This window comes from Eutrema salsugineum, unplaced genomic scaffold (genome assembly GCF_000478725.1).
Source record: "Eutrema salsugineum unplaced genomic scaffold, Eutsalg1_0 scaffold_2, whole genome shotgun sequence".
Lineage (NCBI taxonomy): Eukaryota > Viridiplantae > Streptophyta > Magnoliopsida > Brassicales > Brassicaceae > Eutrema > Eutrema salsugineum.
In genome coordinates this window covers 12,753,829-12,773,229 of record NW_006256829.1, presented here as the reverse complement: position 1 = coordinate 12,773,229, position 19,401 = coordinate 12,753,829, and the positions used below count along the sequence as shown (strand labels likewise).

Here is a 19,401-nt window from a genome sequence, read left to right as displayed (position 1 = left end):
TGCTTTTCTTGAAGTTGAGAAGAACTTAGACAGAAATGCATGCTTGCATTGCTCCCAGGTCTGAATGGAGCCTTTTGGGAGATTCTTCTCCCATTGGTGAGCTTTGTCATCAAGACTGAAGACAAATAATCTGAGCTTGAAACTGTCCTCAGATACTCCATTTATCTTTGTCAAGTCACACACTTTATCAAATTGATCCAAATGTTCCAAGGGATCTTCCATTGCCAATCCATGGAACTTTGAGTTTTGGACCATATTCAGTAAAGATGTCTTCACTTCAAAATTGTTGTTTTGCACAGGTGGTGCTTGAATTCCAGCTCCATACTGATGAGCATTGGCCCTGTCATTCTCTCCATCATAGACCTGTGGCTGCTCATATCTCCTTGGTTGGTTTTGGAATGGATGTTGGTGGTGCACCTGTTGTCTTTGCTGTACATTGGCCTGATGCCTTTGCTGATGAACTGGAGCTTGTCTCTGGTGGACATAAGCTTGCTGTTAATGCTCCTGTTCCTGCTGAACATTACCCTGATGGAACCTTTGACCAGCTCCATTACCAGCTGCATTACCAACTCCATTACCCTGAGCCTGTTGCTCCTGAGCCGGTTGCTCAATGTCAACCACATGCTCTCTTTGATTTTCCATGTCAGCCTGATCAGTCTGTCTTCCACGCCTATCCCTTCTCCTCCTTGGGACCAAAAGATTAATGTTGTCGTTTAAGGGGAAAGGTGGACCACAGCTTCTTGATCTGGACCTGGTGATCGTGAACCTGAAACTCACAACCAGAACTTGAAAGAAATTAGAAAACACAAAAGAAAATGCTTGATCTCAAGAAATGACACAATCTTAATGCTATCACACTTTGGCAACGGCGCCAATTGATAACTAGAGTTTTCAAGGCTCTAAATGAGGGTTATCAATCCCTTTTGTCACTTTTCAGTACAAAGGGTATCAATCCATCATGTGTAGACACTAAGATGCAGGATCAGTTCTTAATTCAAGCCAAATGAGTGAGGTTTTGATGTAATTTCCACTAAACAAGCTTAAAACAAGAATGAAAACTAATGATCAACTTATACAAGCAAGTAAATAAGCTAAATGAGATGAGAATGTATGTATGATGACGAGAAAGGTCTTAGACATGATAGTGGATTAGGGTGCCTTTGGTGCTAAACTAGTGAGCTAATGAATCATGTGATCAAGCAAACCATTCAACGTAAACATCATTAACTAAGCTAATCCTCTTATGAAGGCATTAACTTCAATGTTAAAACAGTTTCTAACCTAATCATCATTAGTGAAACATGAATCAACAAGCATTAAGAACAGTTTAATCTGTCATTTAAGCATATAAACAATCATTCCTATGATGAATAATACTTAAACCTCTAACAATCTTGGTTCAGGCATTTCATGAAACACTTTTGGTGCATGAAATACCCAGAATCTAGACCACATATGATGTGTATGGATCTAGCATAGAGAACAGGTTGTAAAGAATGGAATATGAATGATCTAATCCCTAAACTCACTAATCTAACACCTAAGCACCCTAATCTACATATCTAAGACCTTAATATGGGGATTACTCACTAATCATGATCAACACACTAGATCCTTTGCAAAATGTGTTGTTAATCATGATTAGAAGTGTGTAAATGAAGATGGAGATGATAGATTAAGAAGAAGACAGCCTTAAACACTCAAGAATCTCTGAATCTCTTGATTAAAACGCCTAAAATCAGATGTTTCTCTTCGAAAGGAGTTTTCTTACACAAAAGAGGCAAAGAAAATGAGGGAATAAAGCTTAAGTCCTTGGGATAAAACCCTAAAAACTATATATAGGTCTTAAAACGAACCGGGTCAGCCCGGAACAAACCAGGTCCTGACCCGGCTTTGATGGGTAAAATGTCGAGTGGGCGAGTTGGTCAGGAGCTTCCCAAGTAGCATGCCCAAGTCGCACAGCCAAAGAATCAGTCTTATGAGCCTTAAGTCCTTTAGTCTCAGCCGCGTTCCCATCTAGATGTGTTCTGCGAGTCTTTGTGCGATTCAGTCTTCCTCCTCTTCAACTCGCATGACCAAGACGAAATCTGGGGAGAATATGTGTGCGACTTGGTCCTCCTTTAGTCCCAAGTCGCATGCCCAACTCGCACAGTCCTAGAAGGAAGCTTTAGCGAGATAGAATCTATGTAAGCCTAGCCGCATTACTCTCTCGGTGTAAAACGTGAATCTTCATGCGGTTCAGTTCCCTTTGCTCCTTAACTCGCACGACCATGTAGCACGGGCATTCAGAAATACGTGCGGGATGGTCTTCATCACTCCCAAGTCGCATGCACAAGTCGGTGTAAATTGCGAGTCTTCATGCGGCTCAGTTCACAGTTTGGCCAACTCGCATGCTCAAGTCGCACGTTTGTGGACTTAGTATTTTTTTTGCTCGGGAACCCTTGACCTTACCCAGTGTTACCTTACTCGCACATCTCAACACGCAGCTCAACCCCCAGACATTAATCTCCAGGCATTGCGAGTTAACCAAATCGCAAGACTATCTCGCAGGCTTCAGGTCTCCTCGGACCACTTCACATTCGGGGGAGAGTAACTCTCAGGATACTGGTCCAAATGGCACGACTTCAACTTCAGTGGAAAGAGCACTCAGATATCTTCAACTTTGGTGAAGTAATCTTCGGCGCTTGGAAAGTGGAAGGTTCCCTGGAGGGCTCATCTTTGCAGTGCATTGACACGGTCAGAAAGAGGCTTCTAGACATGCGTCCATTCCGGAAACGTTATCTTCTTGCTAATAGCTCCAAATTGAATGATCTCAAACTTTCTGGAAAGAGGACTCAAATATCTCGAATCTTGATGAAGGTCCTGCAGACTGAATCGGTCTGGAAGTGCATCATCCTTCGCATTCTTCGGAGCTCATCGAATTGGTCCAAAACGGAAGCAAGACAGGCGTGCCTTCCGGTGAGCTTAACTCTATGCTCACGCCTCCAAATCCTACAATTACACCTGCTCTGGAACCATGATCCAATCCTCTCCAACTTTGATGAAGCACCCAACAACTGAATCGGCCGGCAAGACCTTCTGGTGATGCGATTTCGGAGATGCGTCTGTACCCGGAAATTTTGGTCGAGAAACCTTGACAGCGGTACGTGTTTTGGCCGAGAGGCTCACTCGCGGTACATGAAAAACGCTGAGTAAGGCTTCCTTCGGTACGTGAGAATCGTCGAGAACCTCCAAGAATCTATTTTCACCATCTTTCAAGCCCTGATCACCGTTTCCTTTCCTGGTTTCACCTTTTCAACTCCGAATTGCTCCAAATACACCTGATAAACACTTTAAACATGCAAAGACTCATTGGGACTTAATGCAACTCCTAAGTCCTAAAACAACACCTAAGAACCTAATATGCATGAGAAATAACATGATTTGGAATGAAATATACAACCTAAATGATGCAAATTATGAACATATCACAAATCCAACACTCGACTGGTTTTCATTTCAAATTTTACATTCTTTATTTTGGTTAAAATATTTAGAAATACGAAATATTTTTCTTTCTTTTATTTTTTGATCTAATTTTTTCTTTCATATATGTATCTTTTTCTTTTCATCTAGTTACTTTTGAAATTTGATTTATTTATTTTCTTAATTTCGAATCATTCTTATATTTTCGAGTTTGGTTTGAAGTTATATATGCTATTTATTCAATCCAGTTGGAATTCTCTTAATTAAAATACTGTTGATTTTTTTAATTATCTGAAATCTTTTTTTCATCACAAATGATGAGAACTAAGAACAATTTTATAATTATAATATATTCGTTCACAAGAATCACGCAATGATGATACCAAACACTTTTCCTTGCACCTGAAACTACAACGAACCATGCTAAAAAAAAAATTTATAAACTTACCTCCATTAATAACTTGCAGAAGTTGCATTTTTTAGGGATGGAACCCATCTTTTAATGTTTAAGCATTAATTAATCACTATTGGACTAAAGGCTTCTACAGATATTGGGCTTGCTTGGTAAGAATTATTTTAAAACTGTTTATTATTTTAAAACTAATAAGTAATTTTTTTCTAAGAATTAGTTTACCCTATATATAACAAATAATTTTAGATATTTTTGAAAAAAATATGCTAAAAAAAATTATATAAAATGGATCTAAATAAAACAGAAAAAAGAGATTATAATTAATCAATTAATTTTTGATATGAATAAATTATATAAAATTTTATAAATAGATTTAAATAATCTTGTAGAAAGAAAAAAGAGAGAAAAAAAAAATATATATATATATATATATTTTTTTTTTTCTTTTATTTTTGTAAAAGCTTTTCCTATATAGTTTTTGGAAACTATGACCAAAAAATTAAAAGTGTGGCAGTTGAGACTTTTAACTTTATAAAATTATAAAAGCATACTTGGTAAAAAAAGATTTTTAAATGCTGTTAAATGTCTAAAAAATCTTAAAAGTCTAACCCCAAGCAAGTTCACTGTTAATTTTAGTTTCCTGTTTTTCGCATAACTAAAGAAAATTGTTGGTTACAAAATCATAAAACTAAACCCAAGGGAACAAATAAACAAACTATGGGTTAAGACCCATTATCAAAGCCTACGTAAACAGTGTTTTTTTTCGATTTCTTTCTTCATGAGTCCTTTCCCGCTGAGAAAAAAAAAACCTAATTTTTCTCACTTCATCATCGTCTTTCTCTTTGGTCGACGAACGACACGTCGACACCCTACCATCTTCGCCGTTAGGTTTCAAAAAACGAGGCAAGATCGTCACTAAACTTCTCAAAATCACTCTTCTGCAATGTTCCGCGTGCGTTTTTTTCCGTTGTTGAATTTTGTCGTCTTTGATTTAGATTACTCTTTACTGTGCCTGTGAGGTGGATTCCTATGTGAACTTATCAGTTTTGGTCTGCATGACTGTAGTTCATAGTGATGCGTATGCTAGTTTCATATTCCTTTTGCTTCCCTTACCGATTTGTAGCTAAGAACTCTGCGTAATTAGGGATTTACCATGTTTAGATGATTTATCATATCTCGAAACTATGATTTATACTCCTAATTTTGATACTTCTTTTGCACATATGCAAATCTGAAAATTTTCAATAGTTTAAGACATGTGAAGATGGCTTGATTCACTTTATCATAATCTGTTTCTACAATTAATGGTTTTTATTTTATTTGGTTTCTAATTTTCTATAGCTCCAAATTGTAGTATTTTCGATACAATTCGTTGCTTACACTTTTAATATTGTCTATATATTTCTCAGATTGTTCCTACAATGATGGCTCTTAATGATACTGATTGCGAATGTAACCAATGCAGTAGAAGAAACCCTTTCTTCTTATCGACGGTGAACAGCCAGGTCAAAGCCTTGTTTCAGCTCATGAACTTCTTAATGGTTCTAATTACCACATTTGGCTCCCTCTAATGACCTTATCTTTGAGAATCAAGAACAAGCTAGGCTTTGTCGATGGAACAATCCCAAAACCACATACCAACGATCAGACATCTGCAGACTGGTCTTGTTGTAACAGCATGGTGATGTCGTGGATTACGAGTTCTGTGTCTGATGATATCAGAAGAAGCATAATGTACCTCGAGACTGCTCAAGAAATGTGGTCATGGCTCAAAGTAACGTACCACGGGAACGATGGTTTCAGGGTGTATCAGATTAGGTCACAGCTACGAGGCTTGAAGCAGCAGGGGTCTATGGAGATCGGTACTTACTTCACAAAGTTCATTACATTGTGGAATGAGTTGAGATTTTATCGACCGTCTCGGGTGTGTAAAGGTTGTGAAAAATACGAGCAAGAGGATTGCCTTATGGAGTTTTTGGTTGGTGTAGATCAATGGCACAGGCATACAATCAACACGATTTTGGCGATGGAGCCTCTGCCTGATGTCTATTATGCTCTGAATCGCTTGAAGTTAGAGGAATCTCTTAGACCAAAGAGTTTAGGGCATTACAGAAACAGATGAATCCAATGACTCTCTTCAATCCAACACGACCTGGCTATTATCAAGACAAGTGCTTCTCTTTTTCTTGCTGTGTTCTTTATCTTACACCATCAAACCAAAGTATCCACTTTATGTTGTCTCTTGCTGTGTTCTCTGCTCATCATGTAGGTTATGATCTGCCTCTTTTTCTCAATTTTTCTTAGCAACAAGATAATTTTACCATTCTAATCTTCAGATTGGAACTGATTTTTCTTTTTGTTTGTGGCCTATATCTCTCAGAATTTCTTTTGATTTCTGATTGAGTGAGTTTATTAGCGGCAATTTCAATGTTATCAACACTGTAAATTGTTGTTACCACTGAGTTACATTTTTGTATATTTACTTTGTTTTGTTATGTCAGATGTCTTTGCCATCAATCTTGCATTCACTTCTCTGTCTGAGAAATACCAGAAGAAGAGATTGTACAGAAGTCATATAACTTCACTGACCTCTTCATTATTTGTTTCCATCACTTATCTGACTCCAAGCCTAACTACAACTACTTCTGCATATGATTTAAAATTTAATACAAATGAGAATACAAAACAAATCATGATAATATTCCAGTTCCAGATTTGGATTTAAATCCATCTGCATCTATATGTTAAGCTTTCTTACAAGGGAAATAATATTAAACTAGTCAAATTTGTTAGACCTTTTAAAGCGGAAACACACACGCTTCTTCACCAACTCTATGATATATAGTGGGGTGGTTTTGGAGTTGATATTTTTATTCGGACAAAATCTAGACTTAGTTGTGTTCCATAACCATGGTTGTAGACTTCATTAAAAATAATATAGCAACTCAATATTTATAATAGAAGGATAAGATTTAATTATCCTCCCATCCTAGTATTCAAAAGTTATGACATAAAGTTTTCACTTTCATTTCATGTTATTCAATAAAAATTTGGAGTAGGAATGATGGGAAGCCGTTTAGACGGCAGCAGTGGCGGAGACTGGAAAATTATTCACATGGGTCATAATATATATTTATTCAAAAAAAAACTATATAAATTTCATTAAACAAAAATTCACCATTGATATACATCTCAAATATGTACTCTACGTTCACTCATATTTTGAAATTTTTTATTATAATTTCATTTGTGATAGTTTCAAGCAATTTTTTTCAATAAAAAAAAATAAAAAATCGTTTAAAACTCATCATCAAAATTATTATGCGTGGTCGTCTTCACAAATTTTACTAGAAAATACCTTTCGACGCTTGCGGTCGAAGGAGGAATCAAACATAGCCACATCTTAATAGATGTGCTATTCATAATAAAAAAAACTTGTGTGCTATTGCTTATTATTATCTATAAGTGCTTGTGAATTTTAAATTATTTATAATAAATAATGAAACTACTTAACCACATTTTAACAGATTTCCAAAAAGTAAGGGAAAAAAAAATAAAAGAGAAAAGACTAAAATAAAACTTGTGAATTACTTGAAAATTAGTTTTACAGCTTCTTCTTCTTAAAGAAAAAAACATTAATGTGCAGCTCTCTAAATTATATTGAAATTTAGAAAGGATATAAAAATTATCTGAGTAAATATTATTTTAACATGAACTCTTATTTATAGTGGAGTTTCCCCTTCTATATTACATCATTGATCGATGTGAGATAACTAAAATTTTGTCATGAACTTTTATTCTATAACTTTTTGTGATGGTTATTGAGTCAACATATATTTTTTGGACTATATTTCTAAATTTCAGAGAGGTTAATTCTTATTTTAGGCTTGGAAATAGATCAATTAATAAAAAACTAATAACAATTTAATAATTTTTACAGATTTGACCTGGGTCAGTTGACCCACCTCATAGAATGCTAGTTCTGCCACTGGACGGCGGTTATTCACCAAACCAACTAACCTAACCTTAATTGTAAACTAAACCCAAAAAATGGCTAAATAGCATTCCATTACGGTTGCATCCATATAATGGAACATCTTATTAAACAGAATTAAATATACACAAAGACAGACGATTAAGTAGGGAGTATATTTTATCATTTAATATAATTTGGTTTTTCCAAATAATAGTTGTATTCATTTCCTTGTATCTAATGGCATTATATTCCAAACAAATATACCCATTTTCATTGGCAGAGGTCTATTCAACGATGCTATTCATTTTTTCCTTGTAGCAAATAGTACCAATTTGTTCATTTACTTAATCCCCTTTTAGTGATAGTTACTTTTTCAGTAATGTCAATATCCGTAGTTATCAATTCTCCATTAAAATCTAAAAATCTATTTAAAATTCAGGACAATTAACTTTTCTGACAATACATATTTTCTGACGATATATAGTTTGTGATTATTTTTTCAGTGAATTTAAGAAAAGGTTGATGACAAGCTTTTGAGACCCCATTACATGTGGGGGAAGACGCATGTCTCATGTTTTGTTCTAATCAGAATTTTCCTGTAATGTAAAATACATCTTTAGATGTAATTACAAAATAAGATTAATCACTTTACTTTTCAGAACATTGTATTGATCAGTTAAATGATTTTATATTTGTTTCGCTTTGCTTGTCAATTTATATTGTCCACACTCTTTGATATCGCTGTATTCACGTGATGATTCTATCAAGCAAGATTTTTTTTTTTTTATGAATATATCAAGCAAGATTAATCTGAAATTTGATCTAGTTATTGAAAAAAAAAACACAAAACCTTCACTATCTATTGATTGTGATGCTTCATTTGATATTTGCTTCTAACTAACTACTTGTCCTGTCCTCTTCTACCGACAGTCGACAATTTATTTTAGCTCCTATCAAATTTTTAGTGTGTTTGCATTTTCGTTTGATGATTACATGTTTGGTCCACACTCCACAGCACAATCCTCCAGTTGGTCGATTCTCTCGTGGAGACTCCACAACCACTGAAATTTGATAAATTGGGGAAATATTATAATATCATGTTTCGTGCCATTCTTAAATTATTAACTTGGTCCCCATGATGATTCTGCTTAGAGGTCACGAAGTTTGAGTTGTTCTTGGATTATTGTAGAATCTTATGGTTTTCTAATAAGTCACAAATGTTTAATCCGTAATAGTTGTAATATGAGGGCATCTCCAATTCATCTTTATTTTAGAGGTGGAAATAGAGATTATGCTCCAACCCACCTCTATTTTCACCTCTAAAATAGAGATTGCTATTTTTTCTTCCAAATATAGAGGGATTCTATTTTTCCCCTCTATAATAGAGGTGAATTTTTTTATTTATAAATTAGTCTTTTAACTTTTAAATCTTTCTATTTATGTAAAAAGTATATTTTTATGAATACAAATATGATAATTTTGGTTATAGTTTTAAAAAAAAATAAAAACACATCAGTAGGGATGATTAAACTATTATGTTTCTTTTTATGATGTTATGCTTTTTTTAATTTATGAATTTTTACTTCTAGTATTATTATAATATGTTGAAACTTTGATAAAAAAGTAAAATAAGTGGGATTAATTTAAAAAATTTAGTAGTCAAAGGTTAGTATTACTATATTTTATGAAAACTTTTATAAACAGTAAAATAAAAAGATTAATTCAAAAGTTTTATTTATCAAAGGTAATATTATTATAATTAATGTAAATTTTTGTAAAAAAAATAAGTAGGGTCAATTCATAAATTTTATTAATAAAAGGTGTTAAGAACAAATAACAAAAAAATATATTGAGAATATTCTTTTTTAGAGGGAAAAATAGAGGTAACCATTGGAGACAAATGCAATAGAGGCAACTATCGGAGATTGTCTGATAACTAACCTCTCTTTTTCATCTTTTTACATCGATTATTTTGTCATCTATCATAATTGTAAATATTATATGTTTGATTGCATGACAGAAATCATGATTTGGATATGATTGTCGGTATATATGCGCCCTTTTTATTAATTTAATCACGAGAGTGAAATATGTACTTTGTCAACTATATTGCATGATTATTTTTCCACATGATTATCAACTCGATTATTAATTGAGTTTTGGTGGATACGATATATATGTTTGGGATTTAATTGGTATCCTTTGCCGAGTGGCGTAAAGGTAGAAAGAAATTTGGGGAATAAACTAATCTACTTGTAATTCATTTTTCTTCAGAATGATTTTCTGTATTTTTTAAAGCAAAAACATTTTTCTGTGTATTTTTTTATTCTACAGATTTTGGCTGATTGACAAAAGAATCCATAGAATTGCGTATAAAAACGTAATTCTACCATTTTACAAGTTATCAATCAGAGTTTTAATTGGGTAACTTTGCGGAATGACAAAAATATTCTTGTGGAATGAAATAAACTATTTATAATTTGTTTTTTTCTAAAATAACTTTTATTTTATATTTAAAAAAAAATACAGTCTACATTTTTATATGTATTTTTTTCATTATGTAGATTTTTGTTAATTGGTAAAAAAAATATGTAATTATGTTTAAAAACGCAATTCTACCATTCAGCAAGTTACCAATCTGAACTATAATTTCATTCAACTTGGAGCAGCTCGCACATGTTAGCTCAATTCCAGACAAACCAATCCGATTTTATATTAAAAAAAATTTAATAAAATTGATCTAACATCAAAATAAGTCTTAATTTTGTTAAAATAGTTCAACGTTTAAAATATCTAAAAACTCTAGAAACCAAAATAAAATCTGAACGAACATTAAAAATAAACTTGTAACAAATTAAACAACGAACACAAATAAAAATTAAAATAGTACTAAACTTACCCAAAATAAGGTCCCAACCAATTGGGTAAACTTACCATTAGGGTTATTTTCGGTACTATTTTAATTTTTATTTGTGTTCGTTGTTATTATTCGGTCCCAACCAAATTGCAATACGTAGACAATCCATCAATCAGAGTTGGCTCTATGTGAAATTCTATGAATCGACTTTTTTTCTCCTCATTTTTGTGAAACAAAATCAAAATCGGATGGACCACCTTGGATTTTACGAATTTGCCTCGATCTAAAAGAAAAGTAAAAGTTGTCTTATTGACAAAAGATGAGAAGAGAAAGGTTTCACTTACTTTTCTTGGTCTGCCTGAAATGATAATAGGACTTAGATGACCCACTCATTGTCCACTTTTTAAATCCTTTCACAGTTGAAAAAAAAAAAACAACCGACAGAGAGAGAAAGAAAACCTCTCTTTCGTCGAGAAGATTTCAGTCCCTTGCAACAAAAGCTAGTAGTAAACAAAATGTTAAAATTGTAAACACACAAGAATCACCAATTTTTTCATAATCACTTCTCTGTAGCGTCTCTGTTTATTTCAACACCGCCCACAAAAATCTAAGTACATCAAAAGAATCATGATGATAAAGAAGACAAGAAGAAGAAGCCTGAAAAAAAACACCTCCACACAAGAATTAAGCATACAAGAGAGAGAAGAAAAAAAGGGTCTTAAGAAAACATGAGTTTTCTTCAATCAAAGAATTCCCAATTGAACCGGGCCAGGATAGCCTGATTATTCGCGGTACTCGAGCTCAATGGTGTCACAGGATGATGATCGAATGTTTCCCATTTAGTAGAAGAATCCAACACTAATGGTCCTGACACTGAATCTCGCGGCTCCTCTTCAATCTCTTGCTTCTTCTGTTTGTAGTTTATCGGCATGTCCATGAGGGACTGTACCGGTCTCTGTTCTTGCCTCTGTCCATTGCTATGTTCTTGAATCGTTGCAAGTCTCTGACCACTTGATGACTGTTTTTGTTGCCCATTAGCCATTGAGTTTTTCACCTTCAAGACATCCAGTGTTTCTACATAATTCTGCACTCTCTTCACCTACACAAAATACATAGAACCAAAACGTTACAACAACACAAGAACATTGCTAAAAGTTATTCGATCTTTATTAGTAACATACCTGCATCTTTCTTTGTAACTTCACATCTCCTTCCGCTACAATCCCATCTAACTTTATCAACTCATTCATCAACAATTCAATCACTGTTACAAGATCTTTCTCCGCAACTTTCCCTCCTTTCTTGATAACCATTTCAAACGCTGAAACCTACACAAACGCACAAATCTTTCAACACATTTTCAAAAAACCTGCGATTATAAGTAAGTTAGAAGGGCTTGGCGGGCATTACACGTCCACCGAGCCTATCAACTTCGAGGCTAATATCGGAGATCGCTTTAGATGCCTTTTCAGTTTTGGCAATCTTCCTCATCTCCAAGAAACGTTTCTCTTGGCTAATCGGGTCTTCTATAAGCACCATCTTGGATTTATCTTTCACTCCCGAAATATCAAGAAACGCCTTTGAGTCTCTCTCTTTGTCTTTGTACATTAGCTTCTGATCTTGATGGTGAATACCCGTTGGTCCACTCAACATCTTCTTTAGCTCCCCTGCATCAACAAAACCAAATAAAAGATTCAAATTTCACATATACATAATCAAAATCTCTACAATTTCATATAGACTCTTCTAAATTCCAAAAGATTCAGAGGTTTTAGTAAGAATTTTTAGAGAAAATATAATGAGAGACTAACCAAAAGAAGCTTGAGGACTAATAGTGATCTCATGGTAGACCGAACCGTACTTGATTCTGACTCTGATCATCGGTGGAGGTGGAGCTCCGACAGGATCCGAATCCGGGTTTCGTTTCTGAACCAACATTCCTCCTGGTCTCATTTCCCAATCATGACCGCCTGACTCCCTGCCGCCACCGCCGCCGCTGGAACCTCTTCCGCCGTTAATCGCCGCCGTTGGAAGATTTGTCGGTTTGTTCCTCATCATCTTCATCATTTTTTTCTTTCTTTTAATTAGACTTTTCGTCTCTTCCACTCAATTTTGTTTGGACCGAGAAAAAAGAACAACAACGGATCTGAAGATCTCTCTGATTGAGAGATTAGTATCAGAAACACGATAATGGAGACAGAAGAAGAATGTTACACGAAACCTGGGATTTGGACATCATCAACAAGACTCCAAACCCATTTCGCCACGTGTACTACAAAGATCAAAGCAGGGACCTTTCTGATCAACAACAAATCCCAAAAAAACTCTCTCTTCAATAGATGGAGCTTCAATAGATGAAAAGAAAAAAAAACACTAATTTTGAAGAATCTGAATTGACTTCAGATCTCTTCTGTCCGGAAGAAAATCGAAAGTTAGAAGGTATTGAATTTTTGTTTTCCCGAGAAAATCGGTTTGGGAAACGAGTATATTAGGAAAGAGTGGAATCTCAGAAAAGCATCCGGATTCTCTGTTCGAGTTTTCTAGTTTCAGAGAACCCGTTGGGGAAAAAAATGGTAAAATTAATTATTTAAGAGAAAAAGAAAAAAGAATAATAACGAGTGGCCAGCTAATTGAGCTCTCTTCTGCCTGTGACTTCTTATATCATAATATATATATATATGTAATTTTTTTGTCGCAAGATTTATTTTTGTTGGCCTTTAATTGGATGACTTTTCTCTATATTTTTCAGAAGTCACAAAAATTAATATATACTGTTGAGAAATACAATACATAATTATTATTTTCCTGATGGCTTCAGCTTACCCTCTTGTTGTTTATTGAGTCAATAACGTATTCGTATGGCAGTAGGTAAGAGTGGATATACCTTTAGCACAAATATAGATATTGTCTAAGGGATCATTTTTGGTGGCAAGGTATTGGCTTTATAATCTCTGTAAACGTGCCTTGACTTATATTTTAAAAATGATGTGCCGTCATCAAAAGATTCAAATGATGTTTTCCGTGAATTTTTGTTGACGATTATACAATTTAAAGATTGGATAAACAAATTTTTATACATTAATATTATATAGTTCATCTGTTTTTAGGTTTTATATGTAGAAACCGTAAAACAAACGTATGCTGATTAGTCAGATTACAGATATGTTGTCGCTAAATCCAAATATTCGATATAAAAATTTGGTAGATTATATTTAGAAAAAATGGTGTGTGATAAACCATTAAGAGAAAGAACCAAGATCTTTATTTTTATTTTTATTTGTTAAGAGAACCAAGATCTTTATCAAAAAAGAAAGAAAGAGAACGAAGATGGTGTAGCATATGCAAATGTTACTATGAAGACATCACGACAAATAGAAAAACTATAGATTTTTTTTTGTTACCGATTAACGAATAAGGTTTCAAAAAAATAGTCATCTTGTTATTTCCTTTTTTTTTAATGTTGAGTTCGATTGGTGACCTTTTGAATTAAGTGATTAAAAATTTTTGAGCGGTTGTAACAAAAATAGTTAGAAAAAAACGTTGGAGATAATGGTTGCAAAAAATCGTTTGATAATACAAAACGGTTCAATATATTACAATGGCTGAATAGTATAACTATATAAAACTATTAATCTGTTTAGATAATTATTTATAAAATAATACAATAATATATAGTTTAAATATTATATCAGTAAACATAGATTACATTTATTATCTTTAAAAAAATCAGGAATGATAAAATTTTTGATAATTTTGAGATATACAAGTAAAATCTGATTGTTTTGTCGTCTGACTTAATATACAAGCACATTTATTTTAGATTTTTGTTTTTATTTTTATTTCGAGTGAATTGAATGAATGAAATTAAAAAATAATAATAATAACACACACATAGACATAATAATATGTTATCGATCCTTAATAAACAGTATGATGTTATCAAGTTAATGATAATGTTTTAGACGTCCAAAAACCTGTTTTCTCCAAAAACAATTACTGAAATTTGAGAAGAACAGAAATGGAAAGGGCAGCTAAAGAAGCATTAAAGCACCTACTGGCTTCGATACGCTTATACATACACGTATTGTTAATTAATAAAAGTATAAAGAAAACGTATGACAAGTTTGGGATATGTAGTGTACCACGAGGTGCAGGTAAACCATTAGAAGCCTGGTTCGTCCTGTCGTCCACGTGTGGTGGCTAATGGCAATTTGGGAAAATTCAAGTGGATCCAATCATTGACTCGTGAACTACTGTGCATTGGTCTTCACAATCACAACCATGTGGTTCTTATCCTGTCGACACGTGTCCGTGTTCGACGGCGAGCCTTCTGGGTTCACTGATTTTTCTCACCTCTCTCAGTTATTTATCTTACACCAAACAAAATGAACCTTTTTATAAGATAATTAGATGGAGATCAGATTGTTACGAACTTACGACCAGACTAATCTTTCTTAGGTAAATATTGTGGTTAAAATAGTTCACTCACGGATTTTTTTAATGAATCAAAAATATAATATTATTTCGATGAATAAATTGAAGTGATTAAGTATTAACACGTTTGAAACAAATAATCTCTCATCTAAACCGAAAACCAACTTTTCAACGAATGTGAACCAATAACTCATTATAATTGATAGAGTTTGATGGTATATTAATTAGCCATTACAAAAGTCTAGTTCCAGTCCAATATACATTGAAATGAAACTATAGCATCATAAGTAAAATAAGTAACGAAATGTTCTGAGGACCTGAACCTCGTTTTCTTTTATTTTTAATCAATTTCTAATTTTTGAATAATATATATGTACTCATTGTCATACACAATAATCATATTTTAGTTTGGCTATTAGCTATAAAAATTAGTTTTTAAGCATTGTTTAATTATTAACATTGAATTGACTAGCACAAAACTGATTAGGGGATGCTTGGCATAGATTGTGGGGACTGTGGAACCCATTCAGTTTAAAGTTATTTTTTCGCCAAATAGACTTTTTAAATTTTTTTATTTTTAAAATCTTAAAAACCAGATTTTTTTTTTTGTCATGAATTCCAGAAGTTACGTATGAGGAACTTTTACACAAAAATTAATAAAAATAAATATGTTTAGTTTCTTTTCTATTTTTTCTTTCCCCAGAATTATTCAAAAGACTTTGTACATTTATATATAAATAATTATGAACTAAATTAAATTTATTAAATTTTTTTTAGTCTTTTTTTTAGATCCATTTTTCTAAAAAAAATTTCAATTATGTTGTATTTTTTTATTTTTATATTGATTACACATACTATTTATGAACTAATATAAGTATTTTAATAATTTATTAATGTTCTCAACAAGATTTCAATCTGAGATAAATTATATGTTTGACTAATAAAAAATTATTTGTAATTTAAAACATAACAGTTAATTTTTACAGTTTTTACAGTAAAAAGTTTTAAAACTAAAAATTTATAGTAAAAACTAAAAGTAAAAGTAATTACCAAGCAAACTTTTAGAAAGTTTTATTCATTATCGTATTATATGATTAATGTAATTAATTGGGTTTTCCTCACACAGTGAAAGATCTGTTTCATACTTTAATATGGAGATTTGTGTTGTCAAAACTCGCGTCATGGCTTTGGTTCACTTCACTTTCTTTGATCTTGGGGAATTTATATATAAATCTAATCATGAAAATCCAATTTGAAGGAACTATTAATATATATATTTTTGGTAAGAAACTATTAATGTATATATATGTTGACACAAAATTCAAAATAATATCTCTAATATTATTCCCAAGTATTTGCCTCTACCAACATAGTATCTAAACCTCGGGTATGCGTGAGTTAAGTTGACCAAAACCCATAAGTCTGGAGATGCTAACCGACAACCTTTTCCCATTTTTGTTTCCTTTTTTTTTCCAAAATCTCCGCAAATAAGCGAATGCATTCTATAAATTCAGATGCTTGTTTACTAGACCATCTTCCGAAAAAATACCATTTAATTATTTTCCGAGTGAAATTACGACAAGTTGTGGAACTTTTCGATAATAATAATTAAGCTCGACACCAAAATACTCTTTCATGACGTGGCTAACTGTTCTGGACCGTCTATCTACTGGTAACAGAATCCTCCGCTGGCAACAGAATGCTCTCACCTCGTGTATCTTCTGCCAAGATCCACTGGAATCTCGAGATCATCTATTTTTTGCTTGCCGGTTCTCTGCGAAAATATGGTCGAACCTTGCTCAAGGTGTGTTCAACGCCTCCTATACAACAGATTGGAATGATCTTCTTCAGCTCATCTCCCAACCTCAACGGGATCGATTAACAAGCTTTGTCATGCGATACCTGTTTCAAATCACCATCCACACCGTTTGGCGAGAACGAAACAAACGGAGACACGGAGATCAGCCTTTTTCGGCGCAGATGCTCATCAAATTCATTGACAAGACCGTGAGAAATCGATTATCCTCTATCATCCGTAGTGGAGATAATTGTTTCACACAAGACTTAAGTTTTTGGTTTGCTTCAAGACCTCCAAATTAATCTGTTCTGCAAATCCTTATTCTGAACTATCTAAAAATCAGCATCTGAGGCATGTATTGTAAAAATGTATTTTTTTTTAGATGAATAAATTTTACATTCTTTTCAAAAAAAGAAAAAATAATAATTAAGCTCATTCCCAAGTGCAAGTTTGACATCTTGTTTTAAGTTGATGTTCAAGCCGAATCAACTCATAATTCTGATGCTTCCACATGACTTCGTAGTTGTGGTTTAATCCAGTGATATTTTATCAAACCGTTTCTTAGTACAAGCTCATGCTTTTCTCCAAAAAAAAAAAAAAAACAATTATACTTTCATGCTTTGTCTCACGTGCATTTTTTTTTTTTTGGTTTTCCCGGGTCATTATCTAACAAGTAAAAATTATAATGTAATAACATTCACAATTATAAGAGATGAATAGCGTTCGAAGAAAAGACAAACGTGGTTGTATTTTAATTCAGTTAATTAGCTATATACCAGAAGAACAGAAAAAATTTAAAGAACTACCAAGATTTTTTTTAATTTGCAAATAAAGCGTTAGATATAATTTGGATTGATGAAAATGTTCCTGAATCAAAAGAGAAGCGGAAAATACACGAAAAAGGGTGTTATGAGCGGTAAACATAGACATTTTAACCCAAAAAAACTATATATGTGTCAATGTGTATTCATGTGCACTTTATTCAAAATAGCATGATAATTTTAGTTGTGATAGTGGTTAATATAAATAGCATGTTACGATTCAATGCCGATTGTTATAACAAAATATAACGATATATAATTATAAATGACTAGGTAAATATATTATATATAATGCATGGCTTATAGTTGGGACCAAATGCGATATGTCATAGATATATACAATTATACATATATAATTATGGAATGCTATCTATATAAATGTTATATTTTTGAGACGTCTGATTGCTTAATTATTAAGATAGAAAAGATTTGTAGTCATCATATAAAGCGTTAATTATTAGTAATTAAATAGGGTACATAAGAATGGAAATGAAAGTCTTTGTTTTTATATTTAACTTGTTATAAATAACTAGGTGTTTAGCCCGCGACTTGAGCGGGCCAAAAAGTTTCGTTAAAACCTAAAATAAAATTTTATGTCATAAATCAAAAATAACTAGATCAAGAATTTGATACATACAAAATTAAAATAAAGCTGACCTATGAAAGTAATCATTGTCTAACATTAAAAACTTTAAAATCAATACTATAAGTATATGAAATCGATAAACACGAATTAAAATAAGATTAATATTTATTATTCATCTTTTTATCTTTTTATCTTTTAATATTTTTTTCTCTATCATTTTCTTCTTTCTTTATTTTTTTTGTTTTTTTGTTTTTTTTCTTCTTTATTTTCTATGTCTTTTTTTTTACTTTTTATTCTGCTGGTTTTTTTTTTCACGTCTTCTTCTTCTTCTCCACATCTTTTTAGTTTCCCTCTCATACATCTTTTGATTTTCTTCTCTTCCAGGTTTTTTTCCCTTTCTTCTTCTTCTTCAATGTTTTATTATTTTATTTCTTCTTTTTTTTTTCTTTTCCTTTTTCATTGTCATCGTCTTCTTCGTTATCACCGACTTCCTATTCTTCTGGTGTTTTTCGGCTTTTACCTCATCTTCATATTATTCTACTTTCTCCAATTCCTCATCTTTTACGGTTTTCATCCAATTTTTTCTCTTCCCTATCTTCTTCTTCTACTTTGTCTTCTATTTTATTTTTTTTCTCCTTCAACAGATTCTTATTCCTCTTCTTCCAATTATTATTCATCTCTCCAAATTCTTCATCATATTTTAAAGATCTTTGTCTTATCTGTTTTTTTACTCATCTCATGGTTTATATTTTCTGTTTTGTTAGTTTTTTCCTTATATTTTTGAGTTCTTTTTTTATCGTTATTTGTTTTCAAATTGTTCTTCTTTATTGTCTTTATTTTTTTTACTTCTTATTCATCTGATTTGTCTTCGTTTTTTCATCATATTTACTTTTTTCAACTTTGTCTTCTTCATCTTCTAGTTTTCTTCCATTTTATTATTTTTTTCTTTCACTTCCTCTATTATCTACTGGTTTTCTTTTATGACTTCTTCTTTTGATTATCTTTTTTCTTCTCCAATTGGTCATTTAATATTTTTTGTTCATCGTCATCGA

The 19,401-nt window shown here is 32.5% G+C and overlaps 2 protein-coding genes across 2 annotated transcripts; one reads left to right on the top strand and one right to left on the bottom strand.

The window, feature by feature from the left end:
* Positions 1-5,447: 5,447 nt before the first annotated feature.
* On the top strand, positions 5,448-5,999 carry LOC112086520. Its single transcript, XM_024155481.1, has one exon. The coding sequence runs from the start codon at positions 5,448-5,450 to the stop codon at positions 5,997-5,999; it is 552 nt and encodes a 183-aa protein (XP_024011249.1).
* Positions 6,000-11,237: 5,238 nt separating this feature from the next.
* Positions 11,238-13,348, bottom strand: LOC18016399 (BAG family molecular chaperone regulator 1). Its single transcript, XM_006401805.2, has 4 exons — positions 12,522-13,348; positions 12,121-12,377; positions 11,892-12,038; positions 11,238-11,809 (listed from the first exon to the last, which is right to left on the bottom strand). The coding sequence occupies exons 1-4, from the start codon at positions 12,775-12,777 to the stop codon at positions 11,450-11,452; spliced, it is 1,020 nt and encodes a 339-aa protein (XP_006401868.1). The 5' UTR covers positions 12,778-13,348; the 3' UTR covers positions 11,238-11,449.
* Positions 13,349-19,401: the final 6,053 nt, after the last annotated feature.